At 47.7% G+C, this 18,642-nt stretch overlaps 1 protein-coding gene across 4 annotated transcripts in view; it reads right to left on the bottom strand.

The window, feature by feature from the left end:
- Nucleotides 1-17,427, bottom strand: part of PODXL (podocalyxin like) — a 46,565-nt gene extending 29,138 nt beyond the window's left edge. For 2 of the 4 annotated variants that reach the window (XM_071424186.1, XM_071424185.1), the window contains exon 1: nucleotides 17,256-17,427. In XM_071424186.1, coding sequence (XP_071280287.1) covers nucleotides 17,256-17,310 — 55 coding nt within the window. In that variant the 5' untranslated portion in view covers nucleotides 17,311-17,427. The remainder of the gene's footprint in view (nucleotides 1-17,255) is intronic. The other 2 variants (XM_071424188.1, XM_071424187.1) reach the window with 1 other exon arrangement.
- Nucleotides 17,428-18,642: the final 1,215 nt, after the last annotated feature.

An 18,642-nucleotide genomic window follows, 5' to 3' on the forward strand; every position in this document is an offset into this window, starting at 1 on the left:
CTTAAAATAATACACATGATCACAGAAATCACTTATTAAAGGCACAAACAATGAGAAACTACCTTTTCCAGTGCTGTCCTAGGGCAGGACCCTCCAGCACAGCATATTTGTTACCCAATGGCCTCTTAGGTGGAACTGGAAACAGCACAAGTAAAGGAAGTGTCCAAGCCCAGGCTGGATAGGATTTGAGCAACCTGATCCAGAGGAAGGTGTCCCTTCCTAGGGGGTGGAACGAGATGGTCTTTAAAGAAGTCCCTTCCCACCCAAACCATTTTGCAGTTCCATGTTCTAGGATTCACCCCCAGAGAGGAAGGATGCTCCCATAAGCACTGCATGCTGGTTCACCTCCTTGCTGAGCCACAACTCTCCAAAACAACCCTTGTTACACTTGACAACCTCTCCCTGCCTCAGTTTCCCCATCTCTACCTGCAAGAATGCACAGATTTTGGACAGAAGATCTGTCTTCATCTGCAGGCTGATCCAGCACCTTGCTAACCGGGGCCCCAACCTTGGTTGGGTGCCAGAGCAATACAAATAATTACTACTAGTAAATCCCATGGGAGTGTATTACATTATGGTTCAACTTCCTCCCAAACAATTGCTCCTCTTCCTTGCTTTGTGTGTTCTTCAAAAGAAGCGGCTGCTGTGCTTTAGGGCTGGGACACAGGCCCTGGTAAACACACACCCAGCGTTCCTGCTCAGCAGGGCCTGGGCAGCAAAAAGGAGATAAATCTGCTTTGACACAATCACACTGCAGGCTGAAAAAACCCTGGGGGTTTAATGGAAATGGCAAGGTGGCTGCACGGAGCAGGGTTTGTCCTGTGGAGTCCCTCAGGGCACATTTGTTCTCTGGTTTGGGGATGGTGTTACTCAGAGTGGCAATGAGAGCAAGAGATGCAAAGAGCAGAAGTGGCCATTGGTCTCAGGGCTCAAAACATCTTCATTCAGACAGTGATGAGGGTCCTGGCAGAGCAGGAGCACTCAGCTGAGGAAGCAAGGATTTACTGTGGGCACATCTCTTGCCAGTGCTTGGGCATGTCCCTGCTTTCCACCTGCACTGCACCACCCAAAAAGTACATAAATTTTTATAAACTATTAGAGTTAATTAGAGTTTGAGTAGTTTATTTTCTAGGGAGGCTGCAAGGGGGAATGAAAGTAGAATGATTATGGAATAAGTGAATGAGGCTAGTTGACCAATGATGATGAATGAGTGTTCTATTGGTTGGCTGCCTGCTCAGGTTAGGACGAGGATGTTAGTGACATAAAGAGAAAGATGGCCCAGAAATGGGAAGAAAAATGCTCTTGGCCCACAGCCAGTGGATCAAATTGTCCTTGTAAAGCCTGCAGGATATGGGAGCACCCCAGTGTCATAGGTTTAGGTGCAATATCAAACTCCTACAGGAGCCGGGAACCCAAAATACCAAGTGTCCAACAAAAGGTGTGATGGTAACACAGAGAGGCCATCCCAAAGTGGCTTGAGTGGGCTTTGGATGAGCTTTCTTGAGGTCCTTGGGGCCTCAGTCAAACAGCTTGCTCTGCAACACATGGTGGGATATCTCTAAGGAGGTTTTCCCACTGCCAGGACCAGGAATTAAGGCCTGCACAGCAAGTGGCAAAGTGGAGAAGGAAGAAAGGTCTTGCTTCTTAATCAGCCAACTGGCCTGACTTAATGCTGACAAAGAACAATGTCTATTTTGGTCATCCCTTCGAAGATGGAGCCTGCAAAAGCTTTAATTAGTCAATTAAAAGTGGCTTTGTCACAGGAGATGAGACACAACCGGGATCAGCCAGCTGGGTTCTTGGCTGCTGAATGACATTGTCTTTCCAGCCCAATGACCTCATTGTTAATGACTCAATAGGGGAACAATGTTGTCCACCCTGCAGCCCAGCAAGGAGTGAGATTCCTGCCTGGTTACAGCTGAGCAGAAGAGCATGGGAAGCTGTGGGATGTCACTGGGTTGGGGATGCAATGCTTTGCACTCAGTAGGTTTCAATGGAGTGGTTGCGTGCTGAGAAAATGCAGCCAAAAAAAAAATGTAATATATGAAAAAAATACAGCACACAACAAGGATCATACTCAGGTCCCCAAAACTCCCATGACAGGTAGTGAGTTTGAGCACAAAGAGATTTGCCAGGCAGGGAGGAAAAACCTAAATGGTATCTAGAGGAAAACAAAGCTTACAGCACCTGCACCCAGAGTGGTCTGGATGGAACAGACCCTGTCCATGCCACCTTTTGAGCTCAGGGTTTTGCTGAGCTCAAAAACATCTCCCTGCCAGCAAATCCTTCTCTCCAGGGCAGTGCCTGGAGGCTGTGCCACAGGGAAGGCAGTGGCAGGGCAAGGGAAGGGAGCAAAGGAAGCAGGAAGGAAGAAGGAGCTGCATCCCCTCCCTGCTGCTAATCATCCTCCTCTTCCTCCTAAGAGAGGCCATCAGGTCTGCAAATACCAGGCTGAGTTCTTACCTTGGAGGGCATCCACAGCTCTGGGTACAGGAGGGAGCTGTGGGGCTGGGCTTGGTGGTAATATCCCAATTCCTCTGCTTCTGGGGTGACAGACACCAGGTCCTGCTTTGGGCTCAGCAGGGAAACTCTGACACGTCAGCTTGGGCATTTCCTTTAGGAAACTGAGCTGGACTCGTGGTGGGGATGGAGATGGGAGGAGAGGGCAGGGACCTGATGGGACCCACAGAAAGCCACCAGCAGAGCAGAGGAGAGGGGGCACTGAGCTGGGATTCAGTGGGTGCTGCTGGTTGTAATCCTGGGGCTGGGCAGTGGAGGTGGAGCCCCTGCTCTGGTGAAGCCTGCAGCTGCATGAACGTTCCTGGCATGTTTGCAAGTGATCCCTGGCCAAATCAAAGCATGGCTTTGCTGCCAAAACTACCTGAAGACAGCATCCCTGATTACAGCTAGGCAGAACAGAGCTGAAAAATCCCCATGCACATTTCAAATATGCATTTGGAGAAGCACAATCAGCTGTGCATAAATACCCTCTCGCTGCCCTGAGCCCCATCTCCTCCTGACATCTCTGGAAATTATTCTCTAATTGGATAAAATGATGCTGGACACCACTCAGAAATCAAGCCCTGAGCCTGCTGACCGTGGAGGCAAGAAAGAGCTGAGCCATCAAAAGCAAATGACAACTTCCAGCAATGCTCATTGATAATTCTCAGTAACTGACTGTTGTTTGTTTTAAATTCTTAGCAACTGATTGCTTTAAATAATTAATTACTTGCAAGCCCGTGTACTGCAGACACTGCTCTGTGGTGCAGGCATGCTCCTGGCCCTGGTGGCTGGCACAGAATCATCACAGAATCACAGAATGGTTTGTGTTGGAAGGGACCTTGAAGATCATCCAGTTCCAGCCCTGCTGCCATGGGCAAGGACTGGAACTGGATGATCACTAGACCAGAACTCCACCCAGCCTGGCCTGGAATTGCTTTGCTTCTCCATCACCAGTCCCTCCCAGTACCCAGGCCTCTCAATGTGGGCCACAGAGTCACTGATGAGAGGCTGAAATGCTCAAATGGTGCATTTGAAACTTCCTTTGCCCAGGAAGTTTCTGCACGGCAGAGCAGCCAAATAAATAGAATATATACTGGAATCCAGGCACTGCATTTTGGGACTAAGGATGATGCAGCAGATGGCCAAGTCCTGTGCTGCTGCAGGATTCAAAATCAGCTCTCCCAAACAGAAGCAGAAACAGTGTTGGAGGAAAGCAAGGTGTGGAGCAAATCCCTTTCTTGCAAACCCAAACCCTAACCCTGATGTTTGGAGGGCAGCCCAAATGTGTGATGGAGATGAGTGACAGCATCAGGACATTTGGATGCTGGGCCCTCACCCCTGGGAAGATAGCTCAAATCCAAATCCAAGCAGATCCAAAAGCTGATCCTTATTACTACAGAACAAATTCCTTGTTCCTAATCTAGATTATCAAGCAGAAGGCTCCTTCTTTCCCCACTCTTGGCAGTTTCATGGCAACAGCCATAGCTTAAACAGACTGGGAAAATTTGCAACTCTTTGGCTTTGGGGAGTCCTGAGAGATGCAGGTGGCACCAAGTTCCTGTAACAAGCCATTTCTTGCCTTTTGTGAGGAGAAAAATGGGAAATCTGCCCACAGGCATCACTGTCCATCTCAGGAGGGAATAGTGTCAGTGCTTAAAACAGGGCGTGAGAGATCCGAGGGTCTCAGAAATAAATATTTCCTCCAATATTTCCTCTATTTCCTTTCTAAAAAAGTTCCTGTAAGAAATCAATTCCTGAGGCAGGAATGCTTCTTATTTCTTCAGACATAGGCTGTGAGCATCTGATCTTGTCAGATTTGAGCAGAGACAAAACCTTAGCACCCCTTCTCTCTCCTGTCCCTCTCTGTGGAGTGAGTGCCTCTGCTCAGACTGAGTTGAAATCCTTGCAGGAACAGCTCATGGGCTGCACTTTTTTTATCCTCCCTGTGACTGTGATGAGCGTCAACCTTCAGGACATGAGTAAATAAATAAACAAATATATTAATTAGTTAATTATTAATTAATAAATAAGTAGAGCGGGATCCCAAAATCCAGACGCAAAGGCAGTTCCCCTACAGAGGTTTCCTTGTGCCTCTGCTCCTCACCCATCCACTTTATCAACACTCCTCCTCCAGCACCTCAGGGTACCAATCTGACCAGCCAAGACAGAGATAAACCCCTGCCCCAAAACTGCTTCTGAGCTGGATTAGGAGGGATCCCTCCCTAAAAGGCCAGCTGGGCTCGGGGCATCCCCTGGCTGCTGCTCCCAGGGAAAGCAGCTTTGCATCCATCGCCCTGCTGCCCCCACAGACAGCCCCCTCCTAATCAAACCTCCTCCTAATCAGATTGGAGCCATCCTGCCAGACATGCAAAAGGCTCTCACGGCAGAAAAAGTGTGGAGCTGCAACCCTCCTCCTCCTCCTCCTGCTGCTCCTGCCTCTCAAACACAAACACAGCCCGAAATAGCCGGCATTCCTTCGGCCTGGCTGTCCCCCCCAGTGCTCCCCATCAAACCCCCAAGGCACACCGAGTTTCTTTTGGTGGTTTCCTGACTTATTTTATTTTTTTTTTCTTCCCTTGCAGTATTTTATCAGGATTGGCAGTGGGATTTTTCAGTGTGAGAACACAGCGGAGATAACGGAGAGCTGCACGCAGTGGGACCACTCCAGAGCCTGGCTTTGGGTTTGGGCCAAAATAACCCACTCTCCACAGCACCCCCATGAATTTCTCATCGTGCTGGGGCTTTGCATCCATCCAGAGCCTCTCCAATTATCCATGAAATGTCCTGCAATGCTGAAAGCCTCTACTCTGGCCAGGGATTGTGCAGAGACTCCTGCAGGAGCTGCTGGTGGGGCCAGGTCACTTTGCTTCCAACAAGGATGCTGACAAAATGCTGGAATTTTCATTTCTAACATGATCAGGGAGGAAGAGCACTGCTCCTTTGGGGTTTTCCTGTCACACCCAAACTCCTTTAAATGCCCCAAATTTTACCAGGTGCAGCTATCAGCTACCTGTGGCCAGGTGCAGTAACAGGAACACACAAACAGGTGGATTTTTTTAAAGCAGAAAAATCTTTTTGCTTTCTCAACCATCTTTTTGCTTTCTCAGCCATCAGTTTGGACTCCTGTGTTTCCCTCCCCAACCCTCTGTGAAGGGCATTCATAAATGCACACACCAACCACGACATCCCCTGCTTCTCTTGCCACCAACCCTACCTCACATTTCTACTTTTCACCACCCTCCCACCACTCCACCCTGCTTGAACCACTTCCTTTGCCAAAATAAAAGCTTTTTTTCCCTCCCCCTCCCAAACTGGCTGCCCTAAATCACCCCCAGCAAGTGAAGCTGTGATTTGGAGAAACCTGGAACGGGGAGTGTGAAGAGTGATGGGTGACAGGTTTTGTCCTTCACCGGGCACCCAACAGTGGGGGTTTTATTGAATTCCTCAACACCACCCCCTCCACTACTGACCTTCTCCTGGCTGGAAAACTGCCCAGAAAATAATGTTTGGGGTTGAGATGGTGAATTACAGGCCAGGTTTTGATAAGCACTCACCATGGAAGAACTTTTCAGGAGCATGGCCATCGTGGGATGCTGCTCCTCCCGAGAGCCTGGGAGGGATTTGGATTAAGGAAATGCAGAGTGAGAGCACCAGGAACCTGCCCAGGGTCTGTTAGTGCATCCTCCACCCTGAGCTGCTTATCAGAGACCTTTATCAGCCTCAACTGATGTGTGGCAGCAGAAGCAGATGTGTCCTCTCACTGGGATGGATTTGTGCAAAGAGTGATGGCAGGAGTGGCAACCACAATCACCTCAGGATTATTTTATTTTCCTTCATTTTCTCCCCTCTGTTGCTTCAAACAGCAAAGTTTTATTTGCCAAGCCTGCTGGGGAAAATGCTCTCATGTTGGACCAGCAAGGGGACACATCAGAGCAAGGTGGATGAGGGGAATGGGCCACAGACCATCAAGCCCAAATCTCTTCCTAATTTTTGGGGGATTTTATCATCTAGCACTAAAAAGAACATTAAACATATTACAGTGAGACCAAACCCAGCAAGGACACCATGGCATTTGAGGAACTCAGCTTTTCCAGCACTAAGTGGGGCTGGATTTGGATGTGAGACAATAACAGGGCGGTCAATTAAAGGAAGTTTTGTTAATTTTTGCTTCTCTTTAATTGCTTTCTGCCTACACTATGGGCAGATGTCCAGGGTATCCAGACATGGGGTAGTCAGTCCTATTTAGACAGTCAAAAGTTATTTGCATAAACCTCAGCTATCCACTGAAATTGCCTCTCCAAGTCAAGGAGAAACACATTCAGCTGCTCCACCAAGAGTTAATTACAAACTGCAAAAACAACTGGAAACCAGCAGCTGAAAAATAAAATTGTTTCCTCTCCCATTTTAAACATTAGAAGTGAATTTTAAGAGAATGACTCCTGTTTATTTGATACCCTCAAGGGACACAGAACAATTCATTTCAGTCACTAACTCCATCACAGATTGACGCTGGAGATTTGCTCTTAGCATTAAACTGAAAAGTTTGTTCAAAAGTTTATTGCACAAGGTACCCAGGTCCTCGGTTATTTGATGTATCTTAAAGGAATTGTAAATGCTCTTTTGCATTTGTCAGTTTAACAGAAATTTCCTCTACAAGCAAAGACTGATTTCCACCAATAAACCCTAAATTAGTTTTATTCATCATTACCAAGGACAACTCCAGAGATGCATAAATTAGAGACCAAAATAGAGAGGTCTCAGGCTATAAAACTCCTTCCACAAATATGTTCAGAGTGTGCCAGCCTGGTTAGAAAACACAGCTGAAAGGCAAGAGTGGGCTGTAAATCTCCAAGTTTTACAATGAGGAGAATCAGCCCTGCTTAAGGGATATAGCTATGAATTGTAAATGAAAAACATGATAAAAATCAAATCATTCAAATTATGACTTTCTCCTTCTGTATTTTAAGTCATGATTAAAATTCATAATTTAAGCCACATCAATTTAAATCAAAGCACCCTGCCATAAAATGAGGTTTTGAACCCTTTGTGAAGCTTTAATGAGAAAAAAAGATCATTCTCCTGTTGAATGCAGTTAATGGGGATTTATTTGTGCCATTCGTGGGCAGGAACTGTCTTAGAAGCCCACAAAATCACATGGACTGAGAGCCTTGAAGGCTTTTTTTAGCCAGCTGGGAAAATTTTAAGGAAACAAAGTAATTGTCTATAATAGGGTGTTGCATTAATCTCCAAACTTTCATTTTCCACAGCATTCTGTGTACTGTACAGGACAGGAAGATTCATTCTCTATGTCAAAGAGATCAGCATCTCTCCTTGGCTTTTTGGTATGGGAATGACCCTGAGCCTTGGGAAAGTGGAGGTGATGGGGAGATTAAATCCTGCACATTTGAAATTTGGGCTCAAGGCTGTGAATTTTGCTCTCTGGCTTCACAGCTGACACAATGCCCTGTCCCATTTTGCTTATCTTTTGTGCTGGCTGTCTCTCAGTTGGATCAGGATTTCTGGGAGCCCCAGAATTGCTGGTTCCTCCCATTTGCAGCACAGGTATCACAGCTTTTCTTTGCCACACTGGATTTTGGGGTGTTTATGGCAATGCTGTGATTTGGTATAAATTTATGTGCCCTTAGAATGAGGCAGTGGACAGCACAAACATTTCTTAGCACTTGTCAAACCAGATCAGGGTGCTGATCCATCTGAAAATGAGACCAATGTTAGGAGGAAAAAGCCAACAAAGGAGAAAATAAAACAGGAGGAGGCTGTTTTCTGCTTTTACTGCGTGTTGCTACTTTCTCTGCTTTGCCAAGAGAAACCCACAGGAACAAATTCTTGTTTGTTTATTTGTTGTTTTTATTCCTTCAGGCTCCAAAACCAAACCAGGTCGCCAGCAGAGAGTGATGGCTGCAAAAAATGCATGATGAGAATACTGATTTGGAGATCTGCAACCACAACCTGCTTTGAGGCTGCTCCTTATCAACTGACCCAGTACGTGGTAAAAAACTTCCTTCCCTTACCTGTGCTTTAAACATTGCTTCTGTTGCTTGATTAATTAGAAATGTCCAATGAGGACAACTTTATTGCTTATTTAATGTGGATATAGATATAGATACATATAGATAGATTAGATATATCCTGAGGACCTTGGTTACTTGATGTTGTTCCAGTACAACCACTGCTAACCAGATCCGTGCTGGCACAGAGCATCTCTTAAATTACTCTGCTTTTTCTCACAGTCAGGGCTCACAGCATTTTGATAAGCAGCACATAACAGTCACCCTGAGAGCTCTCCACTTTCCACAGCCTGCAGCAGTATCATTTAAACTTTTCTCTTTTTTTTTCCCCATTTGCCTACGTGGTGGAATGTCTTATCTTGCCCTCCTGCCTTTAGACTCCAGGGAGGAGGGGGAAAAAAAAGTGGTCTTTGCTATTAGGTTTCAAAGAAGCACTTTCTCAAACAGAGTTTCTCCAAGCCTTTCTGAAGAGCCTTTCAAGTCCCCTTTGTCCAAGTTAGAAATTGGGTATTTTTCGCTTTGCCTGTATCCAGCAGAAGCCACTTAGAATAAAAGTTTAACAAGGCTGTCTCCTCATTTCTCTACAATAGATCTAATATATATTTAAGTATTAGGGCTTAATTTCTAAGCCAATTTCGACTTTCTCCTCCAGTTAAATTTGCCAAAATCAATTAAGGCTGAGAGAGAAAATTTCAGCCTTTGCCATTAATAACTGAGGCCTTATTCTTCCACTACAAAATGACCTTCCTTCCCCTTTCACCACCCTCATCAGCCATGTGGCCTAAGACCAAAGCTCCTTGCACACAGAGCCTGTGAAACAGAGAAAAAAACACTGGATTAATCCAATTTTATTCAGGATGATAAGAATATGAACCAGACCTCAAAGCAACATCTAAAATGGGGCCAACTCAGAAAGAAAAAAATTACCTTTTCAGTTTTGGAGGAGCTTTTAACTCAGATCCCATCTCTGCCTGTTTCTAAGGATCTGTCCTGCACCTGACAACAGGCACAGATTTGGTTTTTAAACCCAAGGACCATGTTCTTCTTATTTGTCTGTTCATTTTGCAGCCTTTAGGGTGCACTCCTGACCCACCAGCAAGAAGTTCATCCAAATCCCAAAACCAATTTTGTTTTTTTAACATTTTTGAGCGTATACAGAGACTGTTACACAATATAAGTGTTTCCAGGGGCAGGTCCTGGATATTTTTGGTGCAACATCAGACCATGTTGGGGAGCATTTATGGAAACAAGCATCTCTAGTGGACAAATCATCCCAAGACCCATCTGAATTGCCTTCAGAAGGCACAGCTGGATTCAAGGATAACTCAGCTTCAACCTTAAGCACCTTAGTTAAATATCTGAACCTCCATGGCCTTACCTTGTGTCCCTCAGTGGGAGGAAAAGGCAGAAGAGTCACGCTGTGACTCCAATTTTCCCTTCCTCCTCAAGTCCAGTCATCCCAGTTTGCCCAAACTGGAGCCCATCCCCTTCCTGCTGCCACCCAGCCCCAAGACACAGAACCTTGGGTGTTATTCACAAGTGGAGCCTTGCTGAAAGCCAAATCTCAGCCTGTCCTTTTCCCTTCCCTCTGCCGCTCATTTTGGATGCACATCCAAAAGCAGATGTTCCAGCAGCGCTGGAATTCCCATTGCCCAAAAGAAAGGTTCACTCCTATTCCTTCCCCCTCCTGCTCTCTGCTGGGTGCTGTGGCACCACACTGAGTTGATTTTAATAAGTTGTTTGAATTCTCCTTGTGTCCTTGCAATGCTTTGTCACCAAAGTGCCACTGGTGTCTGCCGAGAGCGCCTGGCCCGCGGCCAAGCCAGGCGTGAGACACACATTATTTAGGGGGCAGAAAAGGTGCCTGCAGCATGCAGAGCTGCAGGGATGCAAAGATTTGCTAAACAGGCACATCTGGTGATGAGAAAACTTCCATCAGCAAGACCTGGGACCCAACAGGCAGACGAGTAATGAAGGATGTTGGTGCTTTTGGAGTTTGAGAGGCTTTGCTTTGATGCCTCAGGTTTGAGCTTTCAGGGGGGAAATAATGACTCAGGTTTGAGCTTTTATATTTTTCAGATTCTGTGCTACTTTAGTGTGTGGGTCTGGGCTTCAGATCAGGGGATGGTGAGCTCTGTGCACAGAGCAGGGAGACAAAACAATTCCTGCTCCAGCTGGGCACCAAGGACAAATGCCCCAAATCTCAGCCCAGGAGCACAAACCCCGTGGGCTGGAGAGAGAAAAACAAGCAGGGTGGGACTGCAGGGGCTAAAGCTGGGATGGGACAATGAACTGCAAGATGCAAATGGAGCAGAACTGATCCCAGGGAGAGACCCCGGGAGCGCTGGTGCATTTTGGGGCCATTTTGGTTCATCTTGGGTGCAGCCCTGGCTGGGCTCTGGTGCTGCCCAAGGTGCATCCATGGAGGAGATCCTTGGAATGAATCCCTGCTTTATTCAGGAACTCTGCTCTGCATCTGCTCTAGCTCAGCCTTCACAAGGCATCAGTTTCACCTCTTGAAGGAGAGAGGGGTTTTTTCCTCTTTAGGGTATCCTGGCATTTTCTGGTTCCCAATGGATTTCAGCAACATTCAGTGACAAAGGCTGGCTCTGAGACACACAACAGCTGAAATCAAGTGTGTATGGGCATGTGACCCTCAAAGAGTCACCCTAAATAAGCCACCACAGAGCTCTACAATCTCTAAGGTCATGAAAGGTACTATTGGCATTTTCCAAGATTCCCACCAATAATCACTATTTCCAGAATTATTTGCAATTCAAAGCCCGCAGGTAACTTGGAACAGGTTTAGTCATCTTTGAAGGAACCTCAGCTTTACTGTGAGGGTGGTGAGGCCTTGGCACAGGGTGCCCAGAGAAGCTGTGGCTGCTCTGGATCCCTGGAAGTGTCCAAGGCCAGGCTGGATGGGGATTGGAGCAGCCTGGGGTAGTGGGAGGGGTCCCTGCCTGTGGAATCATGGAATCATTAGAAGGAAAAGACCTCCAGGAACATTAAGTCCATTAAGTCATTAAGCTAACATGCCAGATCCCCCACTAAACCGTGCCCCTAAGCACCACATCTACACTTTTGAACACTTCTTGGTGCTATTTTTGTACCACAGCAGCCCCAGCTGAGAGAATGTCCCCTGTCCCTGACCACTTACTGCACAGTCTGGGCAAAAAACACTTGAAAAATAGAGAGAGGAACTCCACACAGCCAGTTCTTTAAACAGCATTTCACCTCTTCAGTTTATACCTGAAAAAAAATCTTATATGATTTTTGTACAGTAACAAGGAAGATTATCTGTTTCTCCCCAGCTCTGTCTACCTTCCCAGACAGGGCTTTTTAACATAAAAATTAGCATCTTTTTGGATAAAAATTAGCAACTTTTTTGGATAGAAATTAGCATCTTTTTGAGCACCTTTGGAGCTGTCATATGAGCAGAGCACATCCCTCCTGCCTGTTTGCAGTGGATCTGTGTATTCCTCAAGGATATACACAGATATATCCAGAGCAAAACACTGCAAGGCTTCAGCTCAGCACAACAACAAATATATAATTAGAGCACTTAAAATCCAATGAAGCTCAGAAAAAACTGTCCCCAAACAACAAAGCACTGGAGGAAGCACCCTTACTCTGGGGTGGGGGACACCATCCCACCAGGCAGTTCAGGGGGAAAAAAAAAAGATTTTTTTTCATTAAGCCCCAGTGTCAAACAGAGAGGTTTTTGGGGGAGATGGGTGCCACATTCCCAAAGGAGCTGCAAGACCCAAATGGAGAATCAAGGTGGTCTCACAAACTGCAAATGAAACACTTCATTGATTTGTTTGGTAATTCCCAGCCTAAAGGAACTGCTCTCTGCAACTTGGAGTATTTGGCAAAGCCCTGGGGGTGGCAGTGGACCGAGCACAGGTAGCTGGAGAACAAGAAATGCCAGATGACTTTGTGTGTGCGTTGCTTAGAGAGTGGGAAAAGAGGGAAAAAAAAAAAAAAAAAAGAAAAAGCAAGAAAAGCAAGGTTTGCTCAGGATCTCTGTGTGAAGGAAAGGGCAGGCATTGCAAGAATTCAGAAACAACATCCTTAGGTGGAGATGGGCCAGTAGTGGAAGGGGCTGAGCACGTAAACAGGCTGAGGAGCAGGAAGCTGCCAGGAGCTGAGATTTCACGCGCCTGCACACGGGGAACGGACCCAACCGGGCCACCCGGATTCCTTCAGGCTTCAAACCCTCTGCTGCAGCTCTGGGCAGAGCTGGGGCTGGATCCTGGCCCTGCAGGGGTGGTGTCAGGCTGGGAACAACACTGGAGGTCAGGGGCATGCACAGGCTCACAACCTGCACGTTTCTGAGCGCCACTACTCAGCAGTGGGGAGGGAGGAATTCCTGCACATCCTCAGGTGGGTTTGCTACAGGCATCATCCTGCCTGGAGCACCTGGAGATGAAGCTGCTGAAGGCTCCTGAGCTTGGGGTTTGAGCCCCTGTAGCACAGGCAGATGTTACAGCAGGACCTTGTCACAGACATCTTTACTGAAAAATCCTTTCCTTGGGATTTTTTCTCCTGAGGAGCTGAGAGGCCTCAGGAACAAAATGTAACCAATGGTTATCTGCTGCTGTGGAATGCAACAGGTGCATCTGGGATTGGCTCATGTGGTTGTTTCTAATTAATGGCCAATCACAGCCCAGCTGGCTCAGACTCTCTGTCTGAGCCACAAACCTTTGTTATTCAGTCCTTCTTTTTCTATTTTCAGCCAGCCTTCTGATGAAATCCTTTCTTCTATTTTAGTATAGTTTTAATATAATATATATCATAAAATAATAAATCAGCCTTCTGAAACATGGAGTCAGATCCTCATCTCTTCCCTCATCCTCAGACCCCTGTGAACACCAGCACAGGACCTCACCTCCACCCTGTAAGGATAAAACCCCACTCACCCCATCCCTGGCTCTGTAGGGCTTCAGGGAGCTCTGGGTGGAATTTAAAAGTGTGTTTTTGCCTCATTTGCTGCATCTCTTGTACACACTGGCTGTTCTAACACCCAGGGAGCAACATAAAAGCATCTCTCAGGAGCTTGTGTCAAAATTTAAGAGCAGCAATGAATGGCAGAAAACACTGTTTTGAAGGATTTAATCAATTAATTTTTGAGAAAGATGTACTAGAATATCACTTCAGAGTGTTATAGAAACAGGTCCCCACTCCTATTACATGCCTGGTTTGTCCCTATCCCTATGATATGTATTTATCACCTCATTTTGGAAAACAGAACAAAACCTTCTGAGAAGGCAAAGTCAGCTAAACTCAGCTAAATTCTGGCCAGCACAAGAAAAATTGCATGAACAGCTCCTACTTTATGCCACTATTAATGATGCTCAGGGCTTCCTGACTCTTAATGGGGAGAGAAATCTCTTTTCAAGCCCATGTTGGCATCAGGGACAGATGGGGGTTCACACCTGCCTGCCCCCCAAACCCCGTGAGTCCCAAGAGGAAGAGGAAAACACAAGGAGCAGGCAGAGATTTCAGCCAGACCTCGGGGAATTCACCCCAGAGTTAAATCCCCAGGGCCCTGCCTCCACTTGTGCTTTTGCCTCTGGTCTGGTGAGTCCTTGGGAACACAGCAAAGGGGCCACCCAGAGCAGCACCACAAAAAAAGGGGCAAAATTACCTAAACCCCAACAGCTCCTCTCTCATCTCACAGAGTGATAAAACCCCCAGGATAATGGGGCACAGCCAGAGGGATCCTCACTGTCTGTAAATCACCTCCCCCAGTCCCAAAAAACACCCCAGAGCTCATGCTGGTGGGTTTGGACCTTATAGAAGTGCAGATGGGGATATAAAATACACGGTTTATAGGGCAAACAATACCCAAAGCAAGTGCTGGGAGCAGATATTTCCAGCCAGCAGAATGAATGATCCCCCTCATCACAAGCCTTCAGAGCGACTCCCAGGAATTAAATCAGTATATTGCACGGTTCCAGTTCCTTTCATCCAGGAATCTTCAAGTGATTTACAAACAATCCTTTAATTAAGCATCCCAAACAGCCCCCGGGGTGGTGGTACTGTGTCTGCGCAGGGAATCCAAGGCTTTGCACGGCTAAAATGGCACAAAGGCTGCAAAAGTCTCATCAAAGTTCCTCCGAGACAAAATATCCTAGAAGAGTCTCTCTGCTTTGATGCTGATTCTCAAACCCTCTGGTTAAACATTTCTTTTTTCTCCTCCTGGGGACGTGGCCCCAGTTGCCTCCTCCTGCCCGTGTCAGGATTAGTATTCAGAGGGTAAAATGTTTGTTTTTTAAATGCACACCTCTGACAGCTCATCCACAAACACGAACTCCCAGTACCAGGGAACTCTCAGTGCTGGGGAGGTGGCCTGGGAATTCAGCTTTGGGAATGAAAAGCGGTGTTTTGGCAACAAGGGTTTCAAACCCATCAATCTGTGCCTTGCTTTGAGCCCGGTGCTTGATCTCCAGTAAAAACCCTTCGTGCTCTTTTTTTGCCCCCAGGATAGGTTTGAGCTGCGGCTCTTTTGAATCCCCTAAGAATAAAAAGTATTTTTTGTCTCTTCCTGATGCAATTTTGGTGGGAATACAAGATGCAGTGTGGAGAAAGAATAAATAAAATATAATATCCCATGAAGATGCTGTGATGGGTAACTCTGAGCCCCTCTCCAGCTGGTGGAATTTAAAGATGTTTTTTACCTAATGCTATATTTATTGCATCTCTTGCACACACTGGCTGTGCCTTGTCTAAAGCTGATTTAAGCAAGGATATAAAGAGGAATCTCTGCAAAATCAAAGGATTGGGATGTACAAGCCTGGAAGTCAGTATTTCTAAGGAAATTGCTGTATCCCAGAGAGCTGCTTTTAAAAACTACATCAACCTTGGTTCTGCTCTGCTCCACACAGAAGTTATCACCTTCCAAAAACTAGCTCTGAAATCCCCAACTCTCATTTCACATCCAATTTAAACACAGCAAATCATGCAGGCTCCATCCCAATTGCTATTTCCTAAGATACTCAAAATACTACAGCTTCACTTATAAACCCAAATTCTTCCCATCAAAGGAGGAAGGGGGAAAAAAGATGAATTTTAGGCTTTGAGGAACTCAGATGACCACAGCAGGTTCCAGTTTTGGAGTTAAGCACTGCTGGACTCTGAGCCCACACACTCAGCAAACAGGGATGTCTATCTTGGCCCCTAAGGAAGAAAATCCTGGTTCCAACACCCAGGGAGCAACATAAAAGCATCTCTAAAAAGCTTATTTCAAAATTTAAGAGCAGCAATGAATGGCAGAAAACGCTGTTTTGAAGGATTTAATCAATTAATTTTTGAGAAAGATGTAATAGGATCACTTCAGAGTGTTATAGAAACAGGTCCACACACTACAAGCCTATTTTGTCCCAATCCCAGTGTATTTATCAGCTCATTTTGAAAAACAGAACAAAACCTTCTGAGAAGGCAAAGTCAGCTAAACTCAGCTAAATTCTGGCCAGCACAAGAAAAATTGCATGAACAGCTCCTACTTTATGCCACTATTAATGATGCTCAGGGCTTCCTGACTCTTAATGGGGAGAGAAATCTCTTTTCAAGCCCATGCTGGCATCAGGGACAGATGGGAGTTCACACCTGCCTGCCCCCCAAACCCCGTGAGTCCCAAGAGGAAGAGGAAAACACAAGGAGCAGGCAGAGATTTCAGCCAGACCTCGGGGAATTCACCCCAGAGTTAAATCCCCAGGGCCCTGCCTCCACTTGTGCTTTTACCTCCGGAGCATCCCCCAGCTTTTGTTACCTTGAATAAAAGCACATTCAGCTCTGCAGAGGCTCTTCTGGGAGCCAGGAGTTGAAGCAGGATTTTATTTTATTACTTTATTATTTTATTTTATTATTTTATTTTATTCATTTAATTTCATTTTGCTTCATTTAATTTCATTTTATATTTTATTTTATTCTATTATTTTATTTCATTTTATTTCATTCTATTATTTTATTTTAATATTTTTATTTTATTATTTTATTTTCTCACCTCCCTCTCCTTCCCCGATTACAAGGAAGAAATGCCCCACTCCTCCCTACCTTTATTCACTCTGGAAAGCATCAGTGCCTTTCCTTTCCCTGCTACTTTTCCATGTGGTTTATGGCCACTTATCCAACAAAACACCCCACCGGAGCACCACAACTCCCACTCCATCACCCCGAACCCCAACACTCCCGCAGCACCCCAGGAGCTGTTTCCCCTCCCAAACCTCCGCAAGAATCCCCAGTTTCACCTTTTCCCAAACTCCACCATCAACTCCCAGCCGGGAATCGCTGCCTCCAGCAGCATTCCCCACTCCTCTCCCGCGCCATCTCCGCCTCCCGTTCCGCGGGTGCAGCACCTGGACCGCTGCACGAACAGCCCAAAATTCCCCCCCGGCTCCATGGGACCCCAAAAGCGGGATGGGAAGCTCGGCTCTCCCCAGAGCCCGAACCCCCGAGCGGGATGCGGGAGGGCAGAGCTGGAGCTCATCCGTCCCTCCGCAGAACCGAGCGGCACTGCGGCTCCAAGCCGGAGCGCTGGATGTGCCCCGGCTGCCGATCAGAGCCGCGATAAAGCCGCATTCGGGCTGCGCCCCGCGTCCCCCGGCTGCTTTTCCTCCAAACTCGCCGATAGTGACGGGAAAAGCGGAGCGCGGCGAGAAGGCGAGGGATGCTCGGAGCGGGGGAGAAGGCACGGGAAGCGGAGGGGCGGCACTCACTCACCGAGCAGCAGCAGCAGCAGCAGCGGCAGCAGCGGCAGCAGCCCCGCAGCCCGCATGGTGCCTCGGCGCGGCCGTCCCGGCGCGGCTCCCGGCGCTCTCTCCCGGCGGGGCGGGCGGGCGATGCCCTCCCTCCCCCGGCCCCGGCCACGGCCCCGGCCCCGGCCACGGCCCCCCCTTCTCCCGCCGCCGGGGGAGGCGCAGGACGGCCCCGGACCGCCCCCGCCTCCGCCCCCGGCGCGGGGGGAGAGAGCGCCGGGATGGGGATGGGGATGGGGATGGGGATGGATGGGGATGGGGATGGAGATGGAGATGGGGATGGGGATGGGATGGGGATGGAGATGGGGATGGGGATTGATGAGGATGGGGATGAGGATGGGGATGGGGATGGATGGGGATAGATGGGGATGGGGATGGGATGGGGATGGGGATGGGGATGGATGGGGATGGATGGGGATAGGAATGGGGATTGGGATGGGGATGGATGGGGATGGGGATGGGGATGGGGATGGGGATGGGGATCGGGATGGGGATGGGGATGGAGATGGGGATGGGGATGGATGGGGATGAGGATGGGGATGGCGATGGGGATGGATGGTAATGGAGGTGGGGATGGGGATGGATGGGGATGGGGATGGATGTGGATGGGGATTGATGGGGATGGGGATGGCTGGGGATGGGGATGGGGATAGATGGGGATGGGGATGGGGATGGATGGGGATGGGGTTGGGGATAGGAATGGGGATTGGGATGGGGATTGATGAGGATGGGGATGAGGATGAGGATGGGGATGGGGATGGAGATGGGAATGGATGGGATGGGGATGGGATGGGGATGGGGATGGATGGGGATGGGTATGAGGATGGCTGGGGATGGGGATGAGGATGGAGTGGGCAGTGAGGAGCAGGGGATGCGCCTTGGGAGGGGATCAGGGAGATTTCGTTGGGATGTGAGGTCTGGGGAAATTTGGGCTTCTCAACTTCACGGAGGAATTTGGAGGGGCTCATTGGAGATGGGAGAGGGTTTAAAAGGTTTGTTGGGATGGGGATCTAGGGGAGATTCAGACTTCTCAACTTTATGAAGGGATTTGCGTGTTTCGTTGGACTTGGGAGGTTGGAGATTTGTTAGGATGGAGGTATGGGAGGGGGGATTTGGGGTTCTCAACTTCCTGGAGGGATTTGTGGGGTTTCATTGGATTTGGGAAGTTGGAGAGGGTTTAAGGGGTTTGTTAGGATGTAGGTATGGGAGGCAGAGTTCAGGGTTCTCGACTTCATTAAGGGATTTAGGTGTTTTGTTGGAGTTGGGAGGTTGGAGAGAGTTTAAGGGGTTTGTTAGGGTAGCTGAATGGAAATGGGGTTTGGGGCTTTCAACTTCATGGAGGGATTTGGGTA

Source organism: Agelaius tricolor, unplaced genomic scaffold, assembly GCF_023055355.1.
Source record: "Agelaius tricolor isolate 1412-34295 unplaced genomic scaffold, bAgeTri1.0.p SCAF_3, whole genome shotgun sequence".
In the NCBI taxonomy this organism is placed as follows: Eukaryota; Metazoa; Chordata; class Aves; order Passeriformes; family Icteridae; genus Agelaius; species Agelaius tricolor.